The sequence below is a fragment of the Ctenopharyngodon idella genome, chromosome 18 (genome assembly GCF_019924925.1).
Source record: "Ctenopharyngodon idella isolate HZGC_01 chromosome 18, HZGC01, whole genome shotgun sequence".
Classification (NCBI taxonomy): domain Eukaryota; kingdom Metazoa; phylum Chordata; class Actinopteri; order Cypriniformes; family Xenocyprididae; genus Ctenopharyngodon; species Ctenopharyngodon idella.
Genome location: NC_067237.1, coordinates 26,421,127 through 26,443,821, shown reverse-complemented (window position 1 = coordinate 26,443,821; position 22,695 = coordinate 26,421,127). Strand labels below are relative to the sequence as shown.

The 22,695-nt window shown below is 35.5% G+C and overlaps 1 protein-coding gene across 1 annotated transcript; it reads right to left on the bottom strand.

The window, feature by feature from the left end:
• Positions 1–1,027: 1,027 nt before the first annotated feature.
• On the bottom strand, positions 1,028–20,566 carry gan (gigaxonin). Its single transcript, XM_051870738.1, has 12 exons — positions 20,420–20,566; positions 20,122–20,313; positions 18,697–18,811; positions 16,788–17,138; positions 15,519–15,739; positions 15,294–15,415; positions 15,075–15,187; positions 14,369–14,521; positions 14,146–14,282; positions 7,042–7,176; positions 6,857–6,966; positions 1,028–4,993 (listed from the first exon to the last, which is right to left on the bottom strand). Exons 2-12 carry the CDS (start codon positions 20,310–20,312, stop codon positions 4,812–4,814), a joined length of 1,830 nt encoding a protein of 609 aa, XP_051726698.1. The 5' UTR covers position 20,313; positions 20,420–20,566; the 3' UTR covers positions 1,028–4,811.
• Positions 20,567–22,695: the final 2,129 nt, after the last annotated feature.

Below are 22,695 nucleotides of genomic sequence, written 5' to 3'. Positions count from 1 at the left end.
GTGTTCCACACCGTCGGCTGAAGTTGGTCCTCGTTGGCTTTTTTCCGGCAGATTCGACATGGAGCTCGTCGGTCCGTTGGGCTATCTGATCATTCTGATTGGCTGTTCAGCTACTGCCACCTGCTGGTACGGAAAGGCATTTCATCTTGCGCAGGCACAGAACGGACGTACTACTTGGCCGTTGGCTGTCGAGCGTCGGTTTGGTGTGTCAGGGCAACTTTGGACACAGACGCTGCCGACGTGAGCCAGCCCCACAGTCTGCTTTCATCGCCACTAGTTCGTCGGCGTCGGCTTGGTGTGTTCCTGCCTTAAATCTGCAACTTTTGTTCTGACCAACTGAGGAAAAAAAGCATTACAAGAAATCGTGCTGCCAATGGTGATTAAATCTAATGATCGCTTAGCTCATATCACATCAAACCGTGCAAATTATTATTATTGCTATACTTTGTTCTCAAATTGTTAATGTTAACAACATCAGCACTGCGTGACTACGTGTATTTAGTGTGTGTTAGTTACCTGTAGATTTTAATTTCTGTACAGTCTAATCTCTAATTGCCCATCTGTCATACCATACAATCCGCCATCAAAATAAGTTTAATTATTGCAGCTGCTGTAAGAAAAGGCTATAAATGATCCGTCACCTGCAGCATCCTAACATGCCATATAGCCTACTAGCTGGGACTGTTATGTAAACAGATGTGACGTAATGACGCAAAGACGAACAGCAGCATGCTCGAATTTCCTGCGGAAACCTACCAGTACCGCTCTTGTTATAAAACATTATTACAAGCTTACCGTTGTGAATCGGGCTAAGGTAAGGAGATAGTTTTGAGCACTGGTTGGTTTTGTACTTGCTCATAAATTGATTTTGGATCATTTTTAACCAAAAAAAGTTATGGACTGCAGCTTTAAATAGTTCTAATATATATATTTATATATATATATATATATATATATATATATATATACACAAGTTCCCTCTTCCGTTTCATGTGTGCTTTAATAACCACATAAAAGAAACAACACAGACTTCTGCATGAGATTTTATTACAAGGCAGATTTCAACATCTTTTTCTGTATCTTATAGGCAAATTTAAGCCTGACTCGCACCCCAAAACATCACAAAGAATGGAATGAAAATTCCACAGTGAAAATGTCCCTTTTATATCAGAACACCACTATGCATAAACATTATGCTACATTTTATTAATCACAATGTTCTGGCAGACACCAAGTGTTTTAGTGTTTTGTGCAAATGGAGTCATGACAATGTTTACAGTAAAGTGAGTGTGTTGACCGTTTTTCATGAGCATGTATTGTGTGTGAAATCTTGGCAAGGAACACACATTACATATCATGCATAGTTGGTATATTCTGCATTCTGAGAGTACAATTTTATATTAGATGTCAATAACAACAGCACTTTTTGTGATGATACAGAAAGAACAACTTACACAAACATTGTTGGTCAGTGCACATCTTCAATCTTGTGACCAGTGCACTGGTGCAGACACCACAAATTGGTCCTGTAAATATTTTGTTTTGTCTACATTCCTCCTTCTCATAGATTCTGACAAATGTTAGTGTGTGAAAGTGTGGTATTTATTCCCGCTATTGGAGTGCTTTTCCATGGTGGTGAATATGCAATGTTCGTCCCTTCAATTAGAACAGACAGCAGCAGCTGAATCATGCACAGAACAAATGGGGTCACCAGATGCCAAAACCATCCACACTGACAGGAAAGCCAGTTCAGAGGTCATTCACAAAATACATCTCGCCACATAAGGGTGAGACCAGCAACTTGCATCTATTTCTGACATGCTGTGGTGTTTTGAGTCCCTGGATACAAGACCAACAGCAAAATTTGATCAGTAAAGACAGGAAGACCATCACACATAAAATAGGCAAATATATCCACCACCTCCAGTTTTTACTTCGACAATAAAGCGCGTATGAATTAGTCTAAAATGTAAACTTGTGATATTCTTGCCCAAGAACCTCTGATCAGAAAACACATCTTAATAAGTTGCATATTAACTAAGGCTACCGAAGTAAACTTTTGGGACTAATTAAATGTTTAACGGCATTCATTAAACTAATTTAACATTAAATCAGCTTAATTCTATAATGTTCATGCTCTAAGTACTCTTCAGAACCATAGCTGAACCACAGGTATCCATGTTCAATACAAACAGCCGGGCTTTTAATGGCATTTTTTTCTGTATATAAAACAGATGGGATTTTTAACAAAAGTAATGATATTTGCAGTTCGTAAGGCAGAATTTGCTTATTAATGAAGTTCAACAAGATTGAAATTAATCCTGGACAAGGTAAATAAAAAGGCCTTTAAAGAAAGAAGGCATTCAGCAAACGTACTGTGTATATACATTTTTTATTGTGTGTATATTTTATAATTTTTAATTGTATATGTAAGGAATAATTTACGACGGGCCATTGAATTCTTAGAAAATAACGCACACCCGAGGTGGTAATCCGTTACACCTCGGGTGTGCATTATTTTCTAAGAATTCGATGGCCCGGAGTCAATTATTCCGCTTATACTGCGGTTACCAAACCTCAAGACACTGTTCCCATGTTGTATTTCAAGAAATTTGTCAGGTTTTTGTCCTTAAAACACTCTTGTCTGTGTGGCTAATTTCTTATGCATCTCATCCCAAGCCTCCGTTGCTAATTCCACAACGTCATTTCAGAACTAGTAACAAAGGCTTGAGCCTTGATAGCAGAATAATACCGTTGATACAGTTATTAACGCAGAGAGAGAGAGAGAGAGAGAGAGAGAGAGAGAGAGAGAGAGAGAGAGAGAGAGAGCATATGTGAATTAGCCTACCCGAGTGTCTGTCTCACGGCAGCACTGTCTCTACTAATAGCGAAACGAAACTATAAGTTTATCTACCTCAAGAATCGCACAGTTATTACCTCACTGTTGAGTCATTTTACTGATTAATTTGTCAGAGTGCACGCTGACCAAACGTTTCTGTGCGTGTTTGTCTGTACGATACAGTACATGTGTACGTTTGAAAGAGAGCACACGAGAGCTTTCAGGACACAATAAAACGTATTTTGTGGCAAAAATCATGCCACTAATTTGTCATTTTCATCCTACTGTTTACTATAATTATTTGCTTGGTCGGTGTTGTTGTGTGTTTTGTTTCTTTTGCTGTTATAGGCTGTAAGGACCTTTTGAAATAACTGAAATCATTTGGCGAAGTGATATAGAACTGTAATGCAGTCAAGACCTGCCTAGAACCAAAGACTATCCATGGTTTTCAAAGCTGCACTTCCGCTATGCCCGCCGCCATATTTGTGTCGGAGATGGCAACTAACACTGCGCATCTAAATGAGACAGGAAAAAAAAAAAAAAAAACGATATTTGGAAAAAACATCTGTTATTAGGCACTTTTGAGTCAATGATAGTATAACAAGATAACGTTAGCTAGCTTACTACACAATCTTAATATAACGCTAATTTAGCTAGTATTAATATAATGCAAATAAGCTTATGGTGTGTTTGAATGATGGCACTGCTAACGTTAATTAAATGGCAACTTAAGTTAACCATGTTTGAGGGTTTTTAAGCATATTCCTGGAAAAGGGAGCTAAGAAATAAAAGTTATAATTAGTTTAATTGATGGCTTTACCAGAGACAAAGTGCTGAATGCACAATCTGGAGTTGGATGTTGGCTGCCAGTGGTTCCTTCTGATAGAAGCCAACCATTTATTCCACCAATCTAACTCCTTTGGGATTGAATAAAATTGCAGTTCGGGGTTTCTCTGACGATTGTTGTTACAGTTCACAGCACAACATATCCCGGGCATGTTGTGAACCTTCTGGGAATACTTCTTTGGTCTTCCGGCGGTAGTTGTTACCATAGACTTACACAGGTCGCGCAACTGTGACTGGACACAAAAATGGTGGCGATAAAACACAGTGACGTCACATGAAACCCATGGATAGAATAACACTTTGCTAGAACTACTTTAGCCGTGCGTTTCCCTGAAAATAATTGCACGCCTTAGAACGTTGGTCAACCAATCAGATTCGAGCATTCAACAGCCCCGTAGTATAAATATAACTGTTTATTATATATATATATATATATATATATATATATATATATATATATAAAAACTGTTTATTTAAAAATTATAATTATATAATGGTAAATTTAAAATTCGATAGTAATCTAATTATCAGCAAAAGAATGAGATTAATCACGCTGAAAGGTCTAATATTAATATATCTTAAATCGTTTGAATAATCTAGCCCATTCCCATTTCTTTTTTGATTGTACAGTTCCTAAAAATTTATATTAGCAACATAATTGTGCTTGATACTAACATACCACTAGCCCTGGTTAGATTTTGATTTGTTCCCTTACTTATTGAACCCACATTTAAGACCATAATTAAGACCATATAAAAGCAATTTTGACCTCCTTCACCAATGTTCAAAAATGCTGTGTCAAATAACATGCTACAACAACTGCCAGATAAAACACATTGTAAACTATTCAAATGAACCTGGTAAATAGTGTGCAGATCCCATCTAATGTAACAACATTTCCTGTGATTTGGAGTCATGTAAAAAAAAAAAGAACCAAAAAGGAAGTACAATGTATCCTTTAAGAAAAGGCATCAAACATAAAATAACAGGACAATCATTCAAGCTTTTCAACATTATAACCAAACCTCATCCGAAGCCAATGTAATCCCACAATCCCCTGCATCCTCCTCCAAACCAGCAGACAATGGAGGAGTGACATAAAGTCAGTGGTGAAGATGCGGGTTGTTTATGTGGATGGAACTCGGATCTGGAACTGTCCCTGCTGGAGCTGCAGGCGGAACAGCTTACAGTTGGCGATGCGTAGGGCAGCACAGCTCGTCTTACTCAGATCAGAGGGCATGAGGGGTCTGGTGGGGTGCCAGGTACCCGTACTTCTGCGGAACTCCCGGACATAGTCAAAACTGGTGCCTGCAAACAAAAAGAAATTTATATATATATATATATATATATATCAGTGGCGAGCGGTGACTTTTTTAACCGGGTATGCTGGGTGGTGCGTCATGTGAAAAAAAATGTGACCGATGCAGTTTGAATAGGTTTATAGCTAATAGCCTATGCGAGATGCTCGCGTTCTTAGTGTTAGTTTACTCATTTGCTTTTGTTAATGACAAATAGCAACACAGCGAAAAGTTTTTTTTAATATGTTGGACCTTTTATTGAGAGTAGCCTATATTTACCTGTTGAGATGTACCTTCACAAGCACCTGTAAGAGCTTTTGTGATGTTTGAGTCGACGGAGGCGCGACATGCGAAAGGTGCGTTTGCAAAATATGCTGTATTTTTGTAATCCGCTAGGTGCCGCTAGTGTCGCACAATCAACATACTTCATCTTTAAACGTATCAGTTTAGGACACAGATCTAAATCAGACACGACAAATAAAAAAACACCATGGTGTCAATTTAAATGTATGCCAGAAGTACTTTTTAAATTAATAATTAAAAATAAGTATAACATAATTAGTATTAGCAGCCTATTATAAATAAAAAATAAAATGTAATTCTAATAAATATAAGTAGGCTATAATAAATAAAAATATCAATATTCTTTAAAAAATAAGTTGAAATTATGCAAACTGATGACTTTAACAAACGCAAAGACTATCGATTAACATCCTCTGATAGTTACAGTAGGACTGTCTTAAACAATTTATAAGTTTTCATAAAAAAAAAATTCCCTATGGAGAAAATGAAATACTATGAAAATAGTTTGTTATGATTTTTTCCCCCTTTTGGTTAAGTCTAGTTTGTTTTGTATCAAAAACAATGCGATTTTCGGTGATTGAGATCTGGCAGCAGCTCATTTTTCCTCTTAGGCGAGCGATTCGATCACAGCTTATCCTGCTATGTAATCCGCCATAGGCCAGCAAACCAATGAGAACGCGGGACAATGATGACACTCCATTCGCAAAAGGTGCTGTAGATCAGCTTACCCGGAAGTCTCCGTAACTGGCAGATTTAAAGAAAATTACCGTTGTTTGGCAAATAAATAAATTACGGACAGGTACATACGCATTACCAATCGTGTAGGCTTTATGGTACACCTCAAACAAGGGATTTAACAGTAATTTATAATGTTAATATTAATTGCAGAGTCCACGAATGGCTTGGGTGTTTAAGTGTGTTTTTTTATCATTGATTCTGAGAGAAATACTGGTCTGATTCTTCTGATACATAATTCATAATTCAAAACAGTGTTATTTTAGTATATTGAGATACTATTATAGGTTATATTATTATTTTCAATTATTTTTAATTTATTTAATATTTAATTATTTAATTTTTTGTTAAAATGTTAGTAATTTTGTTTTTTGTTTTTGTCATTTTTATTAATGTTTGTATTTAAAAACGTCTATATAGTTTTTTATTAATTTTTTAGCACTTTATTTTATTTCATTTAACGTTTATGTTATTTTAAGTAACAATGTTTTTATGGTTTTAGTTTTAGTTTAACTATAATAAGCCTGATTCAAAATATAATGCCTTCTTAATAATATTAATGTAGTTTTTGTGTACATAACTACTTAATCAAAAGGTTAGCTTGACTTAATTTAACTACCTGTAATACATTAGTTGTTTGTAACTTTTTTTTAAAGTAGCTAGTGCTTATTGATTTTTGGTCTTTGAAATGTTAAAAAGTTAAAATATGCAGTAGTTGACTTATCACAGCACAAAATTTATTTGACCTTCTTAAGGACTGAATTTGAAGATATCTGAATAAAAAGACGTTCCCAGATAGAGGATAAAGTGCGATTATAAGTCCTTATCAGCTTACCAGTGTCAAGTTCTCCGATCACATATATACTGGCACCAATGGGAACAGCTCCATACACAAAAGATGATGTAGCTTGTATGCAGAGGTTTTGGTCATCTAAGAGCACCCACCTGAGGACAATGAAAGACACACATGAGCATACACATCACTCTAGTCTTGCTCTGTCTGAATGTTGAAGAGCTCACCTTTTTAGCTCATCATGGAAGAACTCAGACTTGCAGATGGTCATCTGACTGGACTCTGGATTGTCGGCGTCTCTGTTCCGCACACCACCAAACACGTAGAGCTCTTGTCCAATGCCACATGCTACCGCCCCAAATCTGAAGAAAACCAAGTCTGAAATTACTACAGTTACATTTTTAGCAAACACAAAGAATAGTGCACAAATGACACTGTCAATTACGTAAAAGATACCTCGCACGAGCTGTCGGAAAAAAATAGTGTAAAATGCTCACAAAGACTGGATTTATTTGGTCAAATATACAGTAAAAAGAGTAAATCACATGATCCTTCAGAATTTGAAGCAGAGTTTTTTTCTTTACTGTCATTTTTGATCAGTTTAATGTACCCCTCCTGAACAAAAGTATTCATTTCACAAAAAAAAAAAAAAAAAAAAAAAAAAAACACGTACTGACACCAATGAGTTCCCAATAGCAACATGCTAAAATCAAACTCTATTGAAATCAATTGTGAATCAAGTTAGTGCTACATGCAGAGTTACTGCAGAGTTACTGCCAATGCAGTGTCCCAAATCAGTTACTTATGAGGTTTCATGACGGTTAGGATGCTGCCATAGAAGTTACTGCCAATGCAGTGTCCCAAATCAGTTACTTATGAGGTTTCATGACGGTTAGGATGCTGCCATAGAAGTTACTGCCAATGCAGTGTCCCAAATCAGTTACTTATGAGGTTTCGTGACGGTTAGGATGCTGCCTTAGAAGGCAGTTACAGCTCATTAGGTTGTGTAACAGAGAACAGAGCTATGGACAAAATTATACTCCAAACAAGACAAGAACACCAAGAAAAATGACTATTTATGTTCCTCCAGATGGTGATCAAGTGTTTGCAGTTATATCGGTTAGACTGATAGGTCCCTTGACTACTATTGTTCTAAAGACACATCTGTAAGACATCACAGATCGTAGGGCGGGTCTCCGTTTTCTTAGTTGTTAGGACCTTATGAAGATGTGCTGCCTTTGCCTTTTAAAATGTAATCTGTTTAACTTATGACATTTCTCTGCGTCATACACAGGATGGGAAAAAAAAAAACATTCTCTGAATTCACATCTACAAAGCGCATACCGCTCTGAGCATCCAGTATTTGTGGTTTGAACGCATGGGGCCAAGTTATGCTGAATGATGTTTCTGCTGTTTCTACTTTCCCCATTATCTGATAATAATATCACCTCTTTCACAGTTATTTAATGAAAACCTGGTTACCTAAATATAATAACATCACCATCTTTTAAAATTGAAATAATGTTTTGTAACAAATTGCTAGGGCACACTTTTACTGTTATATAAAAATACAGACGCAAAATGTTAAAGTGGTCATGACATGAGAAATCAAATTTGCTTTGATCTTTTGACATATAAGAGGTCTTTGTACCATTAAAACAAGTTTGTTTGGTCTAATGCTATTTCTTGCATTCTGACTTATTTACACTGTTAAAAGAGTTGCATTCTCATGCTAAACATGGCCAAAGTTTCAAAACACAAGTTGGACGTATGATGTAGTATTTCTGTGCCATAGTGTTGTCACGGTACCAAAATTCCAGTAGTTGGTATCAATACCATGAAAATTTTACGGTTCTCGGTACCAATTTCGGTACCACAGCAAAATCTGTTGGAACTATTTTACTATTTTATATAGCCTATTTTAAAAACATATTAACTATGATTTGGAGCATGTGTGTATGTTTGTGTGTGTATATATAGGCTACCTCAATGAAATAAATTCTGAAATATAAAAAAAATAAATAAATGCTCAAACATCCATTTTGTACTGTTGAAAAAACCAGCATATGCTGGTTAAGGTAGGTTTTGAAGCTGGTATGCTGGTTTGAGCTGGTTTATGCTGGTCAAGTGCTGGTCCTATGCAGGTCCATGCTGGTCCTATGCTGGTCCTGGACCAGCATGGACCAGCTCAAACCAGCATACCAGCTTCAAAACCTACCTTACCAGCATATGCTGGTTTTACAACAGGGGTAACTAGGGTGACCACCTGTCCCGCTTTGCGTTGTACCGCACAGCATTTTCACCCCTTGTCCCGCACGTCGCATATTGAGAAAATGTCCCGCATTTTCATCAGTCTGTTGGTTTTTAATTATCATATTAGGAAAACGTGCATGCGTTCTTTTGCCTTTTTAAAAGGTTAGTTCACTCAAAAATGAAAATTCTGTCATTAATAACTCACCCTCGTGCCGTTTTACACCCGTAAGACCTTCGTTCATCTTCGGAACACAAATTAAGATATTTTTGTTGAAATCCGATTGCTCAGTGAGGCCTCCATAGCCAGCAATGACATTTCCTCTCTCAAGATCCATTAATGTACTATAAACATATTTAAATCAGTTCATGTGAGTACAGTGGTTCAGTATTAATATTATAAAGCGACGAGAATATTTTTGGTGTGCCAAAAAAAAAACAAAATAATGACTTATATAGTGATGGCCGATTTGCTTCAGGAAGCTTCGGAGCATTATGAATCAGCGTAAAAATAAACATCGTTATCGGTTTCAAGGTAGTAACATACTAACTATTCATGTTAAATTAAAGTAAAAATACTGTTTGTATGTTTTATAACAGGGACTCAACAGGGTTCGAGATTGTTTTGCACAATTTCAAACGTCCACAAAAGTTCCGCAGTAATTTCGCAGCAATTTCCACACACGTCTTAACTACGTGGTGAAGGTACACTCAGATATGAATAAATAAAAAATAAATAATACACGTACTTTGTGCTTAAAATGAGTCTAAAATGCAAAATAATAGTTAAAAATAGTTAACAGTTAAAACAGTTGTAATTTCTGTATACAATAGCTAAAAACAGCTTGTAAAAATTAAAATATTAAATTGAATAATGTTAAAAAATATTTGTTAAATGCCGTTTTATATTTATCTTCTTATATTTATGTTTTATTTTTGTAATATAATGTGCTTTTGTAAAGTCATACTTCTGTTATAACAGGCATATTGTTTTGAACTGCTTTTACAGTGGTTACTATTAATAGTGTAAAAGTTTTTTTTTTTTTTTGTTGGTGAATTGTATTAAAACAAGAGCAAAAATCCTAATAATAAAACTAAATCATAATTATTCATGTAATAATAGCCTATAAGGAACCCACAACAATTAAAAACAAAAACATTCAAAAATGTATTGTCCCTGTTTTTTAATAAATAAATAATAACAAATTAGATTTTGGTGATATTTTGACCACTCAAATAGGAAATGTCCCCAGTTACCATTTCAGAAATCTGGTCACCTTATTCAAAAATAGTTTTCTGCATGATGCCTGCTGCCTTTAGGGTCAGTGATGTTGAATTTAAATGACATATAAAATAAAGACATGTTATGTTACATTGTGATGTAATGGTGTTTTCTGGAAGGGACTAAAGAACAAAGTATTTTTATCAGCTGAAAGGCAGAATACAAATGTTTTTATTAAGTTAGATAGACATTATGTAACAGCTTCAGGTTGTGTTTTAGTGTTTTAGTCCCACACAAACTTAGTAATCGTCCCACATTTGGTTTGTTTGATGGTGGTCACCCTAACAGACGTGCGTGTTTATTTTAGCTATTCCGTCAGTGAAACACTACAGCCTGTAAAACTATGAAATAAATATCGGTAAATAATGGTAACCTAAATAATAAGAAAGTTAAATATTATTTAAAAACATTCGTTTTTTTATTTCCACACAAAGATGCGTCATATAGCCTACCGCTCTGCTCTTTGAGAGAGATGTGGGACACGAGCAGGAAAGAGACCGTTTCTCTTTAATAATATCTTCATGTTATCTCCTGATGTTACAAGCAACTGACACACAAGCAACTGTTGTAAAAGGTCTGAAGAGCGAGTTTTATCCTCCGCAGGGGCAGGACATTTAGGCTATGTTTGATTTTGCGCTGCCAGAAAAAAGCGAAAGTAAAAATCACCAGCGTGTGTGAAACGCGCTATACAAATAAACTTGACGCGCCTTATAAAGTCTAATAACAAGCACAAACTGTTAAATAGAAATTGACGCGCAAGCAAAAAGGTTTCTGTCCTACGGTGTTTTTTCTACTTTACCACAGTAAAGAATGTGAATAGCCTATAATAGGTCTAAATGCGAATGAAAGAAAGAAACGTTTACAATCCCCTTCGTGAGTGAAGATTTGGGGAAAGAAACAGAGATTCCATGTTCAGCGGAATATTGTTAAATTCTCTGCTAATCGGGTGACCAGATCGCGATTCGCAAAACAAAATACAAAGCTTAAATTTATGGATCGCGTACCTCTCTCATTCGGCATGAACCAAAATGTTTCCATGGCTGCGATGTCACATTTAATTGCTAACCTATTATTTCTTTTGTAAACAAAGCTTTGTGCTTCACTCGTGTCATATTCAAGTAAATACTGCCACAGCCCTATCAGTGGGTACCGAACATACCCGGATTCTCGGTACTACAGAAATGCGGGTATCGTCACATTTTCAAAATTTCAGTACCGACTTGGTACCGAAGTACCGGTACTTTTGACAACACTACTGTGCCAAATATACAACTTCCGGTTGTGGACATGTTTCACTGAATTTTTTTCTAGTATGGCCCTTTATCACGTAATAAAGGGTGGAATTCCTTGTATAGGCACTTCTCCCTGATAAGCCCACACACACAAATCACCCAGAGCAAGAGCACGCCCATCAACGCACTTCGTTCAGGATACGGAAGCCGAGAGATTTTTCAACAATGGCTGTGTCCCAATTCAGGGGCTGCACCCTTCGAAGGCTGCATTTGAAGGCTGCATACATCATCGAGGAAGTCTCATTTAAGAAGAGTAACCGTTAGATTGCAAAGTAAGAAAGAAATGACAGTATTTTACACCTCAATGAATATCAGTCAATTTTATTACGGTTACTTTTCTTAAATAAGATATCCTTGATGACATATGCAGCCTTCAAATGCGACCTTCGGAGGATGCAGCAGATGTCTGTGTTTTGTTGGCAATTGGCGCGCAAGTGCATATAATGTAAACAACATGAACGTTTTTGTTCCCTTTTTGTTCATAATGATGTCGCAGCTTGCAGACGATCTCTATGCAAAAGCTGCGTGCGCTCGTGACTCTTTAGCTCCGCCCACAGCACTGACGGCAGGCACGCCTCCAGGAGCTCTGCTTTTTCGGAAAGACTCTGTACAGCGCATGTATCTTTTATAAATATGATAAAACTAAAGACTTTTTAGAGATATGAAGGATGCAATACTACTCTATAGGTACTCAAGATTAACATGAGATTGGCAGAAACTGTGTGTGATTAAAAAGCCCTCCTCATTATAAAGCATTTATTTAATCAAGCTCCAAAAACATCTCGTTATGATATTCTAGGATCTGTGACGTCACAAGGGCAAATACATTTGCATATGACTGCTTCCAGAGCAAGACATCATCGAATAGTTATACATCATTGCACCATAGGCCCCGCCCACTGGTATTGAGTTGCTTAAAGGGTTAGTTTACCCAAAAATTAACTTTCTGTCATCCATGTGACTACAGTATAACCTAAATGTTATGAAGCACAAAATGTATTCTGGTCGCTTCATAATATTTAGGTTGAACCACTGTAGTCACATGGACTATTTTAACGAGGTCTTTCTGGGCCTTGAAAGTTGCAATGATGTTGCTGCCTATGGGTGGTTCAGAAACCTCTCGGATTTCATCAAAAATATCTTAATTTGTGTTCCGAAGATGAACGAAGATCTTATGGGATTGGAAGGACATGAGGGTGAGTAATTAATGACAGAAATTTCATTTTTGGGTGAACTAACCCTTTAACAGCTGACATTTGCCTACACTGGATTTCGGCGTCACGTTGCAAAAGCAAATAGAACCCATTATAATCACTGATGCTGTCTACACTGGATACAGTATACAGATGCGCGTTCAGTTTCTGACATACTCCACGCACTTGATTCTGTCAACAACAGGACAAATAGAAGAGTGAAAGAATGTTTGCTTTCAGTTTAAACAGCTCTTTTGCATCCCAGAGTCAGAAACAAGTGGATGGTTTACTTTAAAGACGTCCCGGATCGCGTTGGAGGATTATATGTTTGTTCGGAGCATTTTGTTTCGCAAATGAGGCACAGTGTAATAGAGAGTTCGCAAAAAACTTTTGTTGAAAGATGAAGCAGTCAACTGTATTAAATCTGACAGCAGCTGCATCACAAACCATAAGTAAACAATTTCATAACGCTTTGTCTGTAAATGACGGTTTTATATGGATAATGTTTTCACTTACTCACGTGCAATAGCGAGTGGCCGTTGATACTGTTTCCTATGCAATGACGTTAGTCAATCATAAAAGTGGCCTTTTACTGACAAGCCTTAAAGGAGCCGCCCCTTAAAAACAGATAATTTCAGACAGAAAGTCAGAATGAAGGTTGAAAATAATTGTTTTTCCGTATATATATATATATATTTTTTTTTTTGGTGCAAAAAACTATATTAACATTATAAGTGAACTTCAAGTAACATATTAAAATAATAATAACAATAATAAAAAAAATCCATGCCATGACCCTTTTAACTGTATAGGTATGTGATCGCCAAACTTTTTGCTTACATTTTTAAAGTCAACATTAAACAGAAGTTGTGATAGACTTTTCTCCCCTATTGTGACGTATATCCGAGTGAAAAGGCTTCTTGAACAAGAAAAAATGCAGGGCGGGACATGATTTTTTTCCATCTGGAATGATTGGATCATTGTTGTTTGCTATTGCTGTGATCTCACGTGAGTGACAAGTTGTCACACGCTCACGTCATCAGAGAAGATATGTTGTTGCAAGAGGGAGGGGAAGTTATTTTTGATTAAAGATTACGAGGGCACATGAATCTGCACAGATAAATCATTTATAATAAATGCGGCAATATTCCATTAAAAAAAACTCAATTTTGATTTCATAGTGACTTTATCATGATAACTTGTTAACTTGTTGATCATGAATATACATGAACATACTAATATGCAAGTGTTTGTAAGATGCTTTGGAAAGTATCTTCTGCTAAATAATAATAATCATCCATTTACACACTTTACCTTCTCTCCTTAAGTGGGCAGACTGTTGTCCACTGTTGGGTTTTGGGGTCATAGCACTCCACGGAGTCATAAATCTTCCCATACGATCCACCGCCCATCACGTACAGTCTCTTTTTCATGGTGGCACAGCTACCAAACTGAGGAATAGAGAGGTAAAAGTATAAGAAACATAAGAGTATTGCAGTGTGTAGATTTGTACAAATAAGGGGAGCTAAATTCTGACCTTGCGCACTGTGGTCATTTTTGGCTGTGTTCTCCAGACGTTACAATGGGGGTCAAACACCTCCATCGTGAGAAGGACCTCAGTGTCCTCGTTCTCTCCACCCAAAACATAGATCATCCCATCCAGCTCCGCCATGGCAAAGTGCTGTCTGGCCTGGGCAGACACAAGAAAATACAATATCACAATACTGACACCTAGTGGTTCCTTGTAAGAACGGCATCATAATGATCTTTCAGAATATGATTTTCAGTTGAAATCATTAAACAGGTTCCTTCATACAAAATAGTTTATTGAAATGGCATATTTGTTTCTAAATATCTGAAACAAACTATGCTGGTTAATTTACTAGTCCAACAGTAGCACTACCATTCAAATTTCCCATTTTACATACCAGATACCGTTATCCAAAGCGACTTGCAAATGAGGAACATCACAAGCAATGGCACTGCTTTTTCATTGCCCTTTGTTTTTTAATCACAATGCTTCATAAGTAATTCATTCAGAATTTAAGTATATAAGCAGTAAAAACATGTCTTAAGACATTCTGTCCAATTCTGTTGTGCTCCATTTCTTTTTTAAACAGAAGAACAGACTCTAAATCAGCCAAATACAGGGTTTCCATAAGACAGACTACTTGACTAGGCATTCAGACAACCCACCAACTAGTCAATAATGACTCTATGGAGCACATCTCTAAGAGGAATACCTGCATCATTGGTGGGATTTGGGTCCAGGTGTTGGTCTCTGGGTCATATTTCTCTCCGCTGCTCAAGACAGTTTTATTCTCATCCATTCCTCCTACTGCAAACAGGAACCCCTCTGATTGGAAAAACAGAGTTCAAATAACTACAACTAAATAGCTAATTAAATAACAGAAGAATGTAAGCTCTATTCCCTCACAACATTGAGCTACTGTAGTACAAACCTGCTGACACAACCCCGTGACCAATTCGCCTCTCATTCATTGGCTTCAGGTCAATCCAGAGCTGTCTGTTTCGGTCATAAAGTGGACACATGCAGCGAGCCGCTGCCGTGGGCTTCCGAGAGCTACATGGGAAACACACAGGAATTCAGGGCAAGAACATGTTACCAATCTATCCTTGCATAATCTCATTATATAGGTTTATTTTTTATGCATGGTCATACTCACATCCTCTCCTCACCGCCTACTGTGACGATACACTCAGAGTAGCCACGGGGTTTAAACGCAGCAAGCAGCGCCTCCCCATGCTGCGCTGCTCCTCCCAGTGATTCCATACAATAATTCCTTATAACCTCCCTCATCAGGGCGTCTCCGAGCATCTGCTCCTGGAGATAGGACTGGTCCAGGCCTTGAACCCAGACGGCAGACATCACTTCTTTCATATGAACCTGGAAGAAAGATATCCTATTTAAACAGGACTGAATAAAATAACAAATACCATTAAAAAGTTTGGAGTCAGTAAGATTTTTTTTTTGTTTTGTTTTAAATAGATTTATGTTTTTTCAGCAAGGATGTATTTAAATAAATTGATCAAAAGTGACAGTAAAGACATTACAAAACATTTCTATTTCAAATAAATGCTATACTTTTAAACTTCTATTTATCATAGAATCCTAACTAAATGTATCATGATTTACACAAAAAATATTAAAAACTTTTTTTTACATCGTAAAATTTCACAATTACTGTGTTTACTGTGTTTTTGATCAAATAAATGCAGCCTTGGTGAACATGAGAGACTTGTTTCAAAAACATATAATTGTTACCAACCCTAAACTCTTGTATATGTGCGTGTATATAATATAATCATAACTTCATATATACAAGATCTCAGAGTTAAACCATGTCAGAAAAAAATTATTCTCAATTATGTCAGATAACAGTTAAGCAAAACATGGTCAGGTCAAATTTTACCGGTTGTCAAATGAATGAAGAATTTTTGGGTATAATATGTCACAGTTTACTTTATTTTGCTATCCTCACTTACATAAATGAACTATAGTGTCCTGCACCCACTAGTAAAAAAAATATAAAAAATTATATCTGGTGTCTGAATAATTTTTGGTTTGACTGTGTGTGTGTGTGTGTATATTATATATATATATATATATATATATATATATATATATATAATTATTGTTGGGATTTAATGGATTCAAAGATAGATCGCACAAAAGTTTCATCAAAAGCAAGTCTTTGGGAACAACTAGAAACTATCTGGAAGTCAGAGACTGTAGAAAAGTACATAAAAACAATGCCAGCAAGAATGCAAGCTGTTATTAAGGCCAAAGGAGGCCAAACAAAATAAAATATATATATTTTTTGGTTATTATGTGTGAGTTATGATTAAAAGTTATGAATGAATGAATTATTTATGTTTAAAGTTTGGCTATGCCTGTGCATACTGAACCCTCCTGAAACACCTGTTCCACTCACTCGCCGAGCTTCAATGTCATGGGCCAGCCAGCGGACCACAGCCTCCAGCACATGCTTTTCGTTCCCCACATTGAGCTTCTCTATGGACAGCAGCTCACACAGACGATCGGGCGGCTGCTCCAGGAATTCCTCTGTATTGGCCACATCTCGAAAATGCGTCTGCAGGAACTCTGTGGCCACGTGGTAGACGTGGTGTAGGCAGTAATGCAAAGAGAAGACCCGAATTCCGATGCAGTTCTCTGCAGTGATGCAGCTCTCCAGGAACTGACAGCACAGAGATTTGAGATCAGTGAGGAGCAGAAGATCAGCAGCCTGGACCACATCCTGGATAGTGTCTTCACTTAGAGTAATCTAGAAATAAGAGCACCAAAGAGAAATGTATTGTTTGACCCTCTCAACAATCAGCCAACTAGAAAAACATTGACAATATGACAATGGAAATCTAATAGTTTGTGACATACATTTATTATTCATATACAGTTTTCCCATAGCTTGTAACTAATGAATAGTGTTAATTTTTTTCATCTATTTATTTATTTATTTTTTAATTTAGACTCAGTCCTGTCAAAATTACTTTTTAATTTTTATCATATTTAGTCAACCTACAGTATCCTGTATTTTGTTTGGTCAAGTTTTAGTTGACTAAAAGTCTGGGAATTTTAGTCTAGTTTTAACCAATGAAAACTTCATATTTTAGTCATGGTGTATAATGGTTAAACTGATAATCACAATTATGCCACTTGACATCTGGCCACCCCAAGCATGAAAGCTCATAGAGGCTTTTATTTCCTTAAAATATCATTTCTGCACTTTTTTGTTGAAGAATATATAGAGATATTTTGGTAAAGTTTATATTTTTTTTAACTACATTTTAGTTTTTTCTTTTTTTATCAACAAAATTGCATGTCGATGTACAGTAGTCACAGTTAGTGACTACTGTATATCCAAAGACTGACACCTTTGAAGAGACGGCACCTGCGAGGACTTCAGATGACACAACATCTGGATCAACATGCACATTTCCCAAATTTCTATATATCCTAATTATTGTTAATATGTAATACATTATTTCCAGGAGCTCATTGCTTCTACCTTCAATTAAACTGCTAACAGTGATTGTAAATTAAATTGCCTAAATTATTACTTTGTTAGCTAACTGCATGATTATATGTACTTTTCTGAAACCACATATATTGGACAGTCACCTCTAAATTGGTTAATAATTCTCTAAATTGTAATGTTGACATGCATTCTCTGTAAAGCTGCTTTGAAACGATATGTATCGTGAAAAACGCTATACAAACAAATGTGAATTGAATTGAATTGAATTGAAGTGTGTAATGATGTTGTTGTCTTGTCTTAATCATGGGGGGAAAAAAGAGGTCAAACATTTTCGTCATAGTTTTCATTAACAAAATTAACACTACTAAAGAATTTCTACTACTTTTCCATAACCTTTCCATCTGCTTGTATTTATAATTGATTATAATGGAATTAACTGATTTAAAAAAAAAAATCATTTTATAGAAACGGCACTCAGAAAGAGAGATCTGCAATAAAATATAAAATAAGTTTTATATTGATTTTAGTGCTGTAAAATCGATTAATCGTGATTAATCGCATCTAACATAAAAACTTGTTTACATAATATATATGTGTATGTATATTATTACATTTATATTATATATATATATTTGTATGTGTATATATACACACAGACATGCTGTATATATAATACACACACATGCACGCACGCACGCACACACACATATTATGTAAACAAAAACGTTTATGTTAAATGCGATTAATGGCGATTAATCTATTTGACAGCGCTAATTTAAAGACTTTTCCAGGTCTAGAAATCTGTGGAAAAAACATGCATATAGTATATGTAAAGTAACACAATTACCTCCCCACTGAAAATGTAGTCCAATATCTGCTTCATGGTGGTGACCGAGATTCCTTGCAACTCGATTTTGTATACAGATCCATCCTCCTTTGGTGGGTTGTAATTTAATTTGGTCCTGCAAACATGTAGCAACATGAGTTCATTCACTGTGGATCTAATAAAAAGACTGACTTAAGATCTTGGAGAGTTGCACTACAGTACTACAGTACACTACGGTACTGGGAATTGCATCAACTGTTTCTTAAAAAAAAATAAATAAAAAAAAACTGTCATCAAATGAAATGTCCATGAATCAAATAATTCATGAATTTCAAAGGTCATAGTAGTGTTATTCTCACTGATATACTATATAGAGTTTTTGTTAATATTTTGAATTAGATTTTACTCTTATATTTTCTGTATTAATTTTAGTTAAAATTTTAGTTATAGTTTTTACACAATTTTGTTGTGTTTTGTCATTTTTTTAAAAAAAATGTCTAGTCAAGTCAAGTCACCTTTATTTATATAGTGCCTTTTACAATGCAGATTGTGTCAAAGCAGGTTTACAGTGATAACAGGAAAATAATTTTGACTGCACAGCAGCTCTAGAAGAAAATGGTGTCATTGTCCAGCTTAAGTAACAATTTTTTCCACTGTAAAAAATCATTAGTTATTAATTTAGTTCATTTATCTATACAGCAGCTCTGGAGAAAACAGTGATGTCATCATCCAGCTCAGTTCAATTCACATACAATGGTGTCAATGCAGGCAGATCAAAAACATTGTTGAATATCAAGTGTCCCCAACTAAGCAAGCCAGAGGCAACAGCGGCAAATATAAATATATATATATATATTTTTTTTTTATTAAGTTTTAGTTTATTTAGTTTTAGTTATTTTAGTACTTAAACTTAAACTAAACAATTTTTTTTTAATATATTTTATTTTACTTCAGTAAATGTTTATTTTATTTTTTAAGTAAGAAATTATTTTTTTAATGGTTTTAGTTTTAGGTTATGGCTTAAATATTGCAGCATTCATAAACTCACATGGATGTTCCAAGAAAAGCTAAAAAAGAAATAAAATGAATAATAACCATTTTTATCATACTTTTGTTGTGATTTTGTGTCCTTTTAGTCACCAGTCATTGTCAAAGCACATAAAAGATTGACCAGGACGTTCATCAAAATTTCCCCTTTTGTGTTCTGCAGAAGTCTTACTAGCTGGTAGTTAAAAAGAGGGTGTGTTAATTACTTTTCTTTTCTGTTTTTTTTGGGTGAACTATTGCTTTAACTGACCCATGCAACAGAGGCAAGGTGGGGCTGTGTGGCACACCCATATGACACATTGCTCAAGGGTCCGCTACATGTCTGAGCAAACATACCAGTTCTACTGATCTGATCTAATTTCATGCAAATGTATCCTAGTTTTAATCTTATTCTCATACCTGATGTATGGACTAGCAGCAGCCAGAATGTTTTTCTGGACAGGAATCTGTTCACCTTCCAAAACCAGCACTGCATCTTGAAAACAATCATCTTGTCTTAAAGACTGAAGGACCCTTAGAAGCTTTTGGGAGTGTTGAGGGTCTGACACCACTGATCCAGCATCAGCTCCAGCTGTTCTAGGGTCTGACATGCTGTTGGAACAGAAAGACAGATGATTATTTACATAACAACAACAACAACATGGTTCATCCTCGTCTTATATAAACAGAATTACAGGTTTAAATCATACAAACTCACTCCAGTGTACTTGAATTAAACTTGTTCTTTATGCTCGCTGTAACTTCAGTTGCTCATTATCAGTGTCTGTCTGTGTACAAGACCGCACACTGCAGAAAAACAATTCAGAAGGTTAGTGACGCTTCATGGCGTCACCAGGAAGCGTGTTTTGAGTTTTCATAATAAAAGCCTTTCCCCCCGAAAAACAGAACACTATTGTAGTATTTAGGAATACTTTAGGAACCGGTCATTTAAACATGTGAATTGTTGTAAAAAAAAATATTATATAATATTACACTAAATTATTCGTTTTAAAATTTAATTTTAAGAAATATTTAAGATTATAATCTAGATTCATATCATTCACCAACTTTTATAGCATTCAACAACTATATGTTGATTGGGACACTTTTTCCAAGTCATCTCAATGGCAAAAGGTGTCCCAATCACCCCGAATTCACCCTAAATGCTGTTTTTACATTTTTTATTTTTTATTTTTTTTTAAATTAGGTTAAGTTTTTATTATGGATTACTAATAAACATGTTATCATGCACTCAAATGCTACATATATAAATTTGTGTTTAACACATTTTACTACATACACTTTTCATTATAATTAATAAATTAACATTTTATTTTACATTTTAAAAATAAGCATCATTGTGAAAAACATGAAATAATGACCAGTGTTGGGGGGTAACGCATTATAAGTAAGTAAGCAATAAGGTACGAGAGGCTGTGCTGTATCGTGAATAAGTCACGGCTGAAGGTCGTTGTTAGGCACGACGCGAAACGGAGTGCCTGCAACCCCTTCAGCCGTGACTTATTCACGATACAGCACTAGCCTCGAGTACCTTATTGCTTTTATAAAACCGTTACCACACAATAGAAATGTTAAAGCCAAAAATATATATCAATGCAACTTTCATGAAGTAAACTTTAACTAAGAGCCTTCCTTCCGGCAGAAAAAATAGTCCCTGACTGTGAACAGCAACAGAAGTTACATTATTACGCCATTAGATGGCGGCAAAGACTGTCTTTATGAGTGTGTCAGTCAGTAGCGAAGACTTTTACATTGAAAAAACTGAATTGCTGTGAACACGGAACAAGACGCAACTGACAAATGCTTTGACTAGCGCTGTCAGTCACGGGAAAACCCCTTAACTGTTAAAAGGACAAGATAATACATCGGACATTTAAACAGATTTTTTATTATGAACATAGGACTGACGTGAAGGAAAATACTAAATCTGCAGGCAATAAACTCGCTCACTCTTTCGCACAATACTCTTCTACATAATACAGTAAGCTTCAATGAACAATATCAATTGAGAACATACAGTTTACGTTGCTTAGAGTGTTTGCTAAGGGTGTTGTGTAGTGATACACAGAGCCATTGGGTGAAGCGGTAATAGCCGTGTTTTATTGTGAATAAATCACAGCTATTGACCAATCAGAATCAAGGACAGGAATTAACCGCTTTATAACTTAAGTTATGTAATCAGATTACTTTTTCAAGAAACTAGTAATGCATTCGTTTTTACATTTACAGCAAAATATCTAAGTTACTTTTTCAAAAAGAGCAGAGGTGTTGTGTGCACTGTATAAACATGATGGTTATTGTAGTAGACTAAATGGTAACATGCATTTACTAATCTCCCAGGTGAGAAAAAGTAATGCAAAAGTAATGGTGGTTACTTTTCATAAAAAGTAACCATGTAATGCAATTAGTTACTTTTTTAGGGAGTAATGCAATATTGTAATGCATTACTTTTAAAAGTAACTTTCCAATGACCAAAAGTTACAATTATAAATACCCTTATAAATGTGGAACATCATAATCACTGAGCATTTTAAATTCTATTCTATTTAGAATACAATACAGTTTCATAGAATACAAAATACAATAGCCTCTTGTGAATGTGGCAAGGAACCTGTGTAGCATTATAGATTCATTTAACTATGTTTTGTTAAGTATATAGTAAGTTTAAGCTATTATATAGCCTATTGGACAAGCAATAAAGAGTATTTCTGTGTAAAAGAAATACAAAAAAAATCTTTACTACAGCATTAACATACAAATTAGTAGCCTACTACTACATGAGGACAAAATGTACTGCAGATTTTGTGAAATATGTATACTCATGGGATTTCCCTTTAGGTAAATGTTACACGTTGATTAATTTCAGTTTTCATTTCAGAGCCAAGATTCATTCCTTTGAAACAGCCACTCTTACACAGGTGTAATGCATTTTAATGAAACATTTATAGGACAGTAAATCCCTCTGTTGCTTAG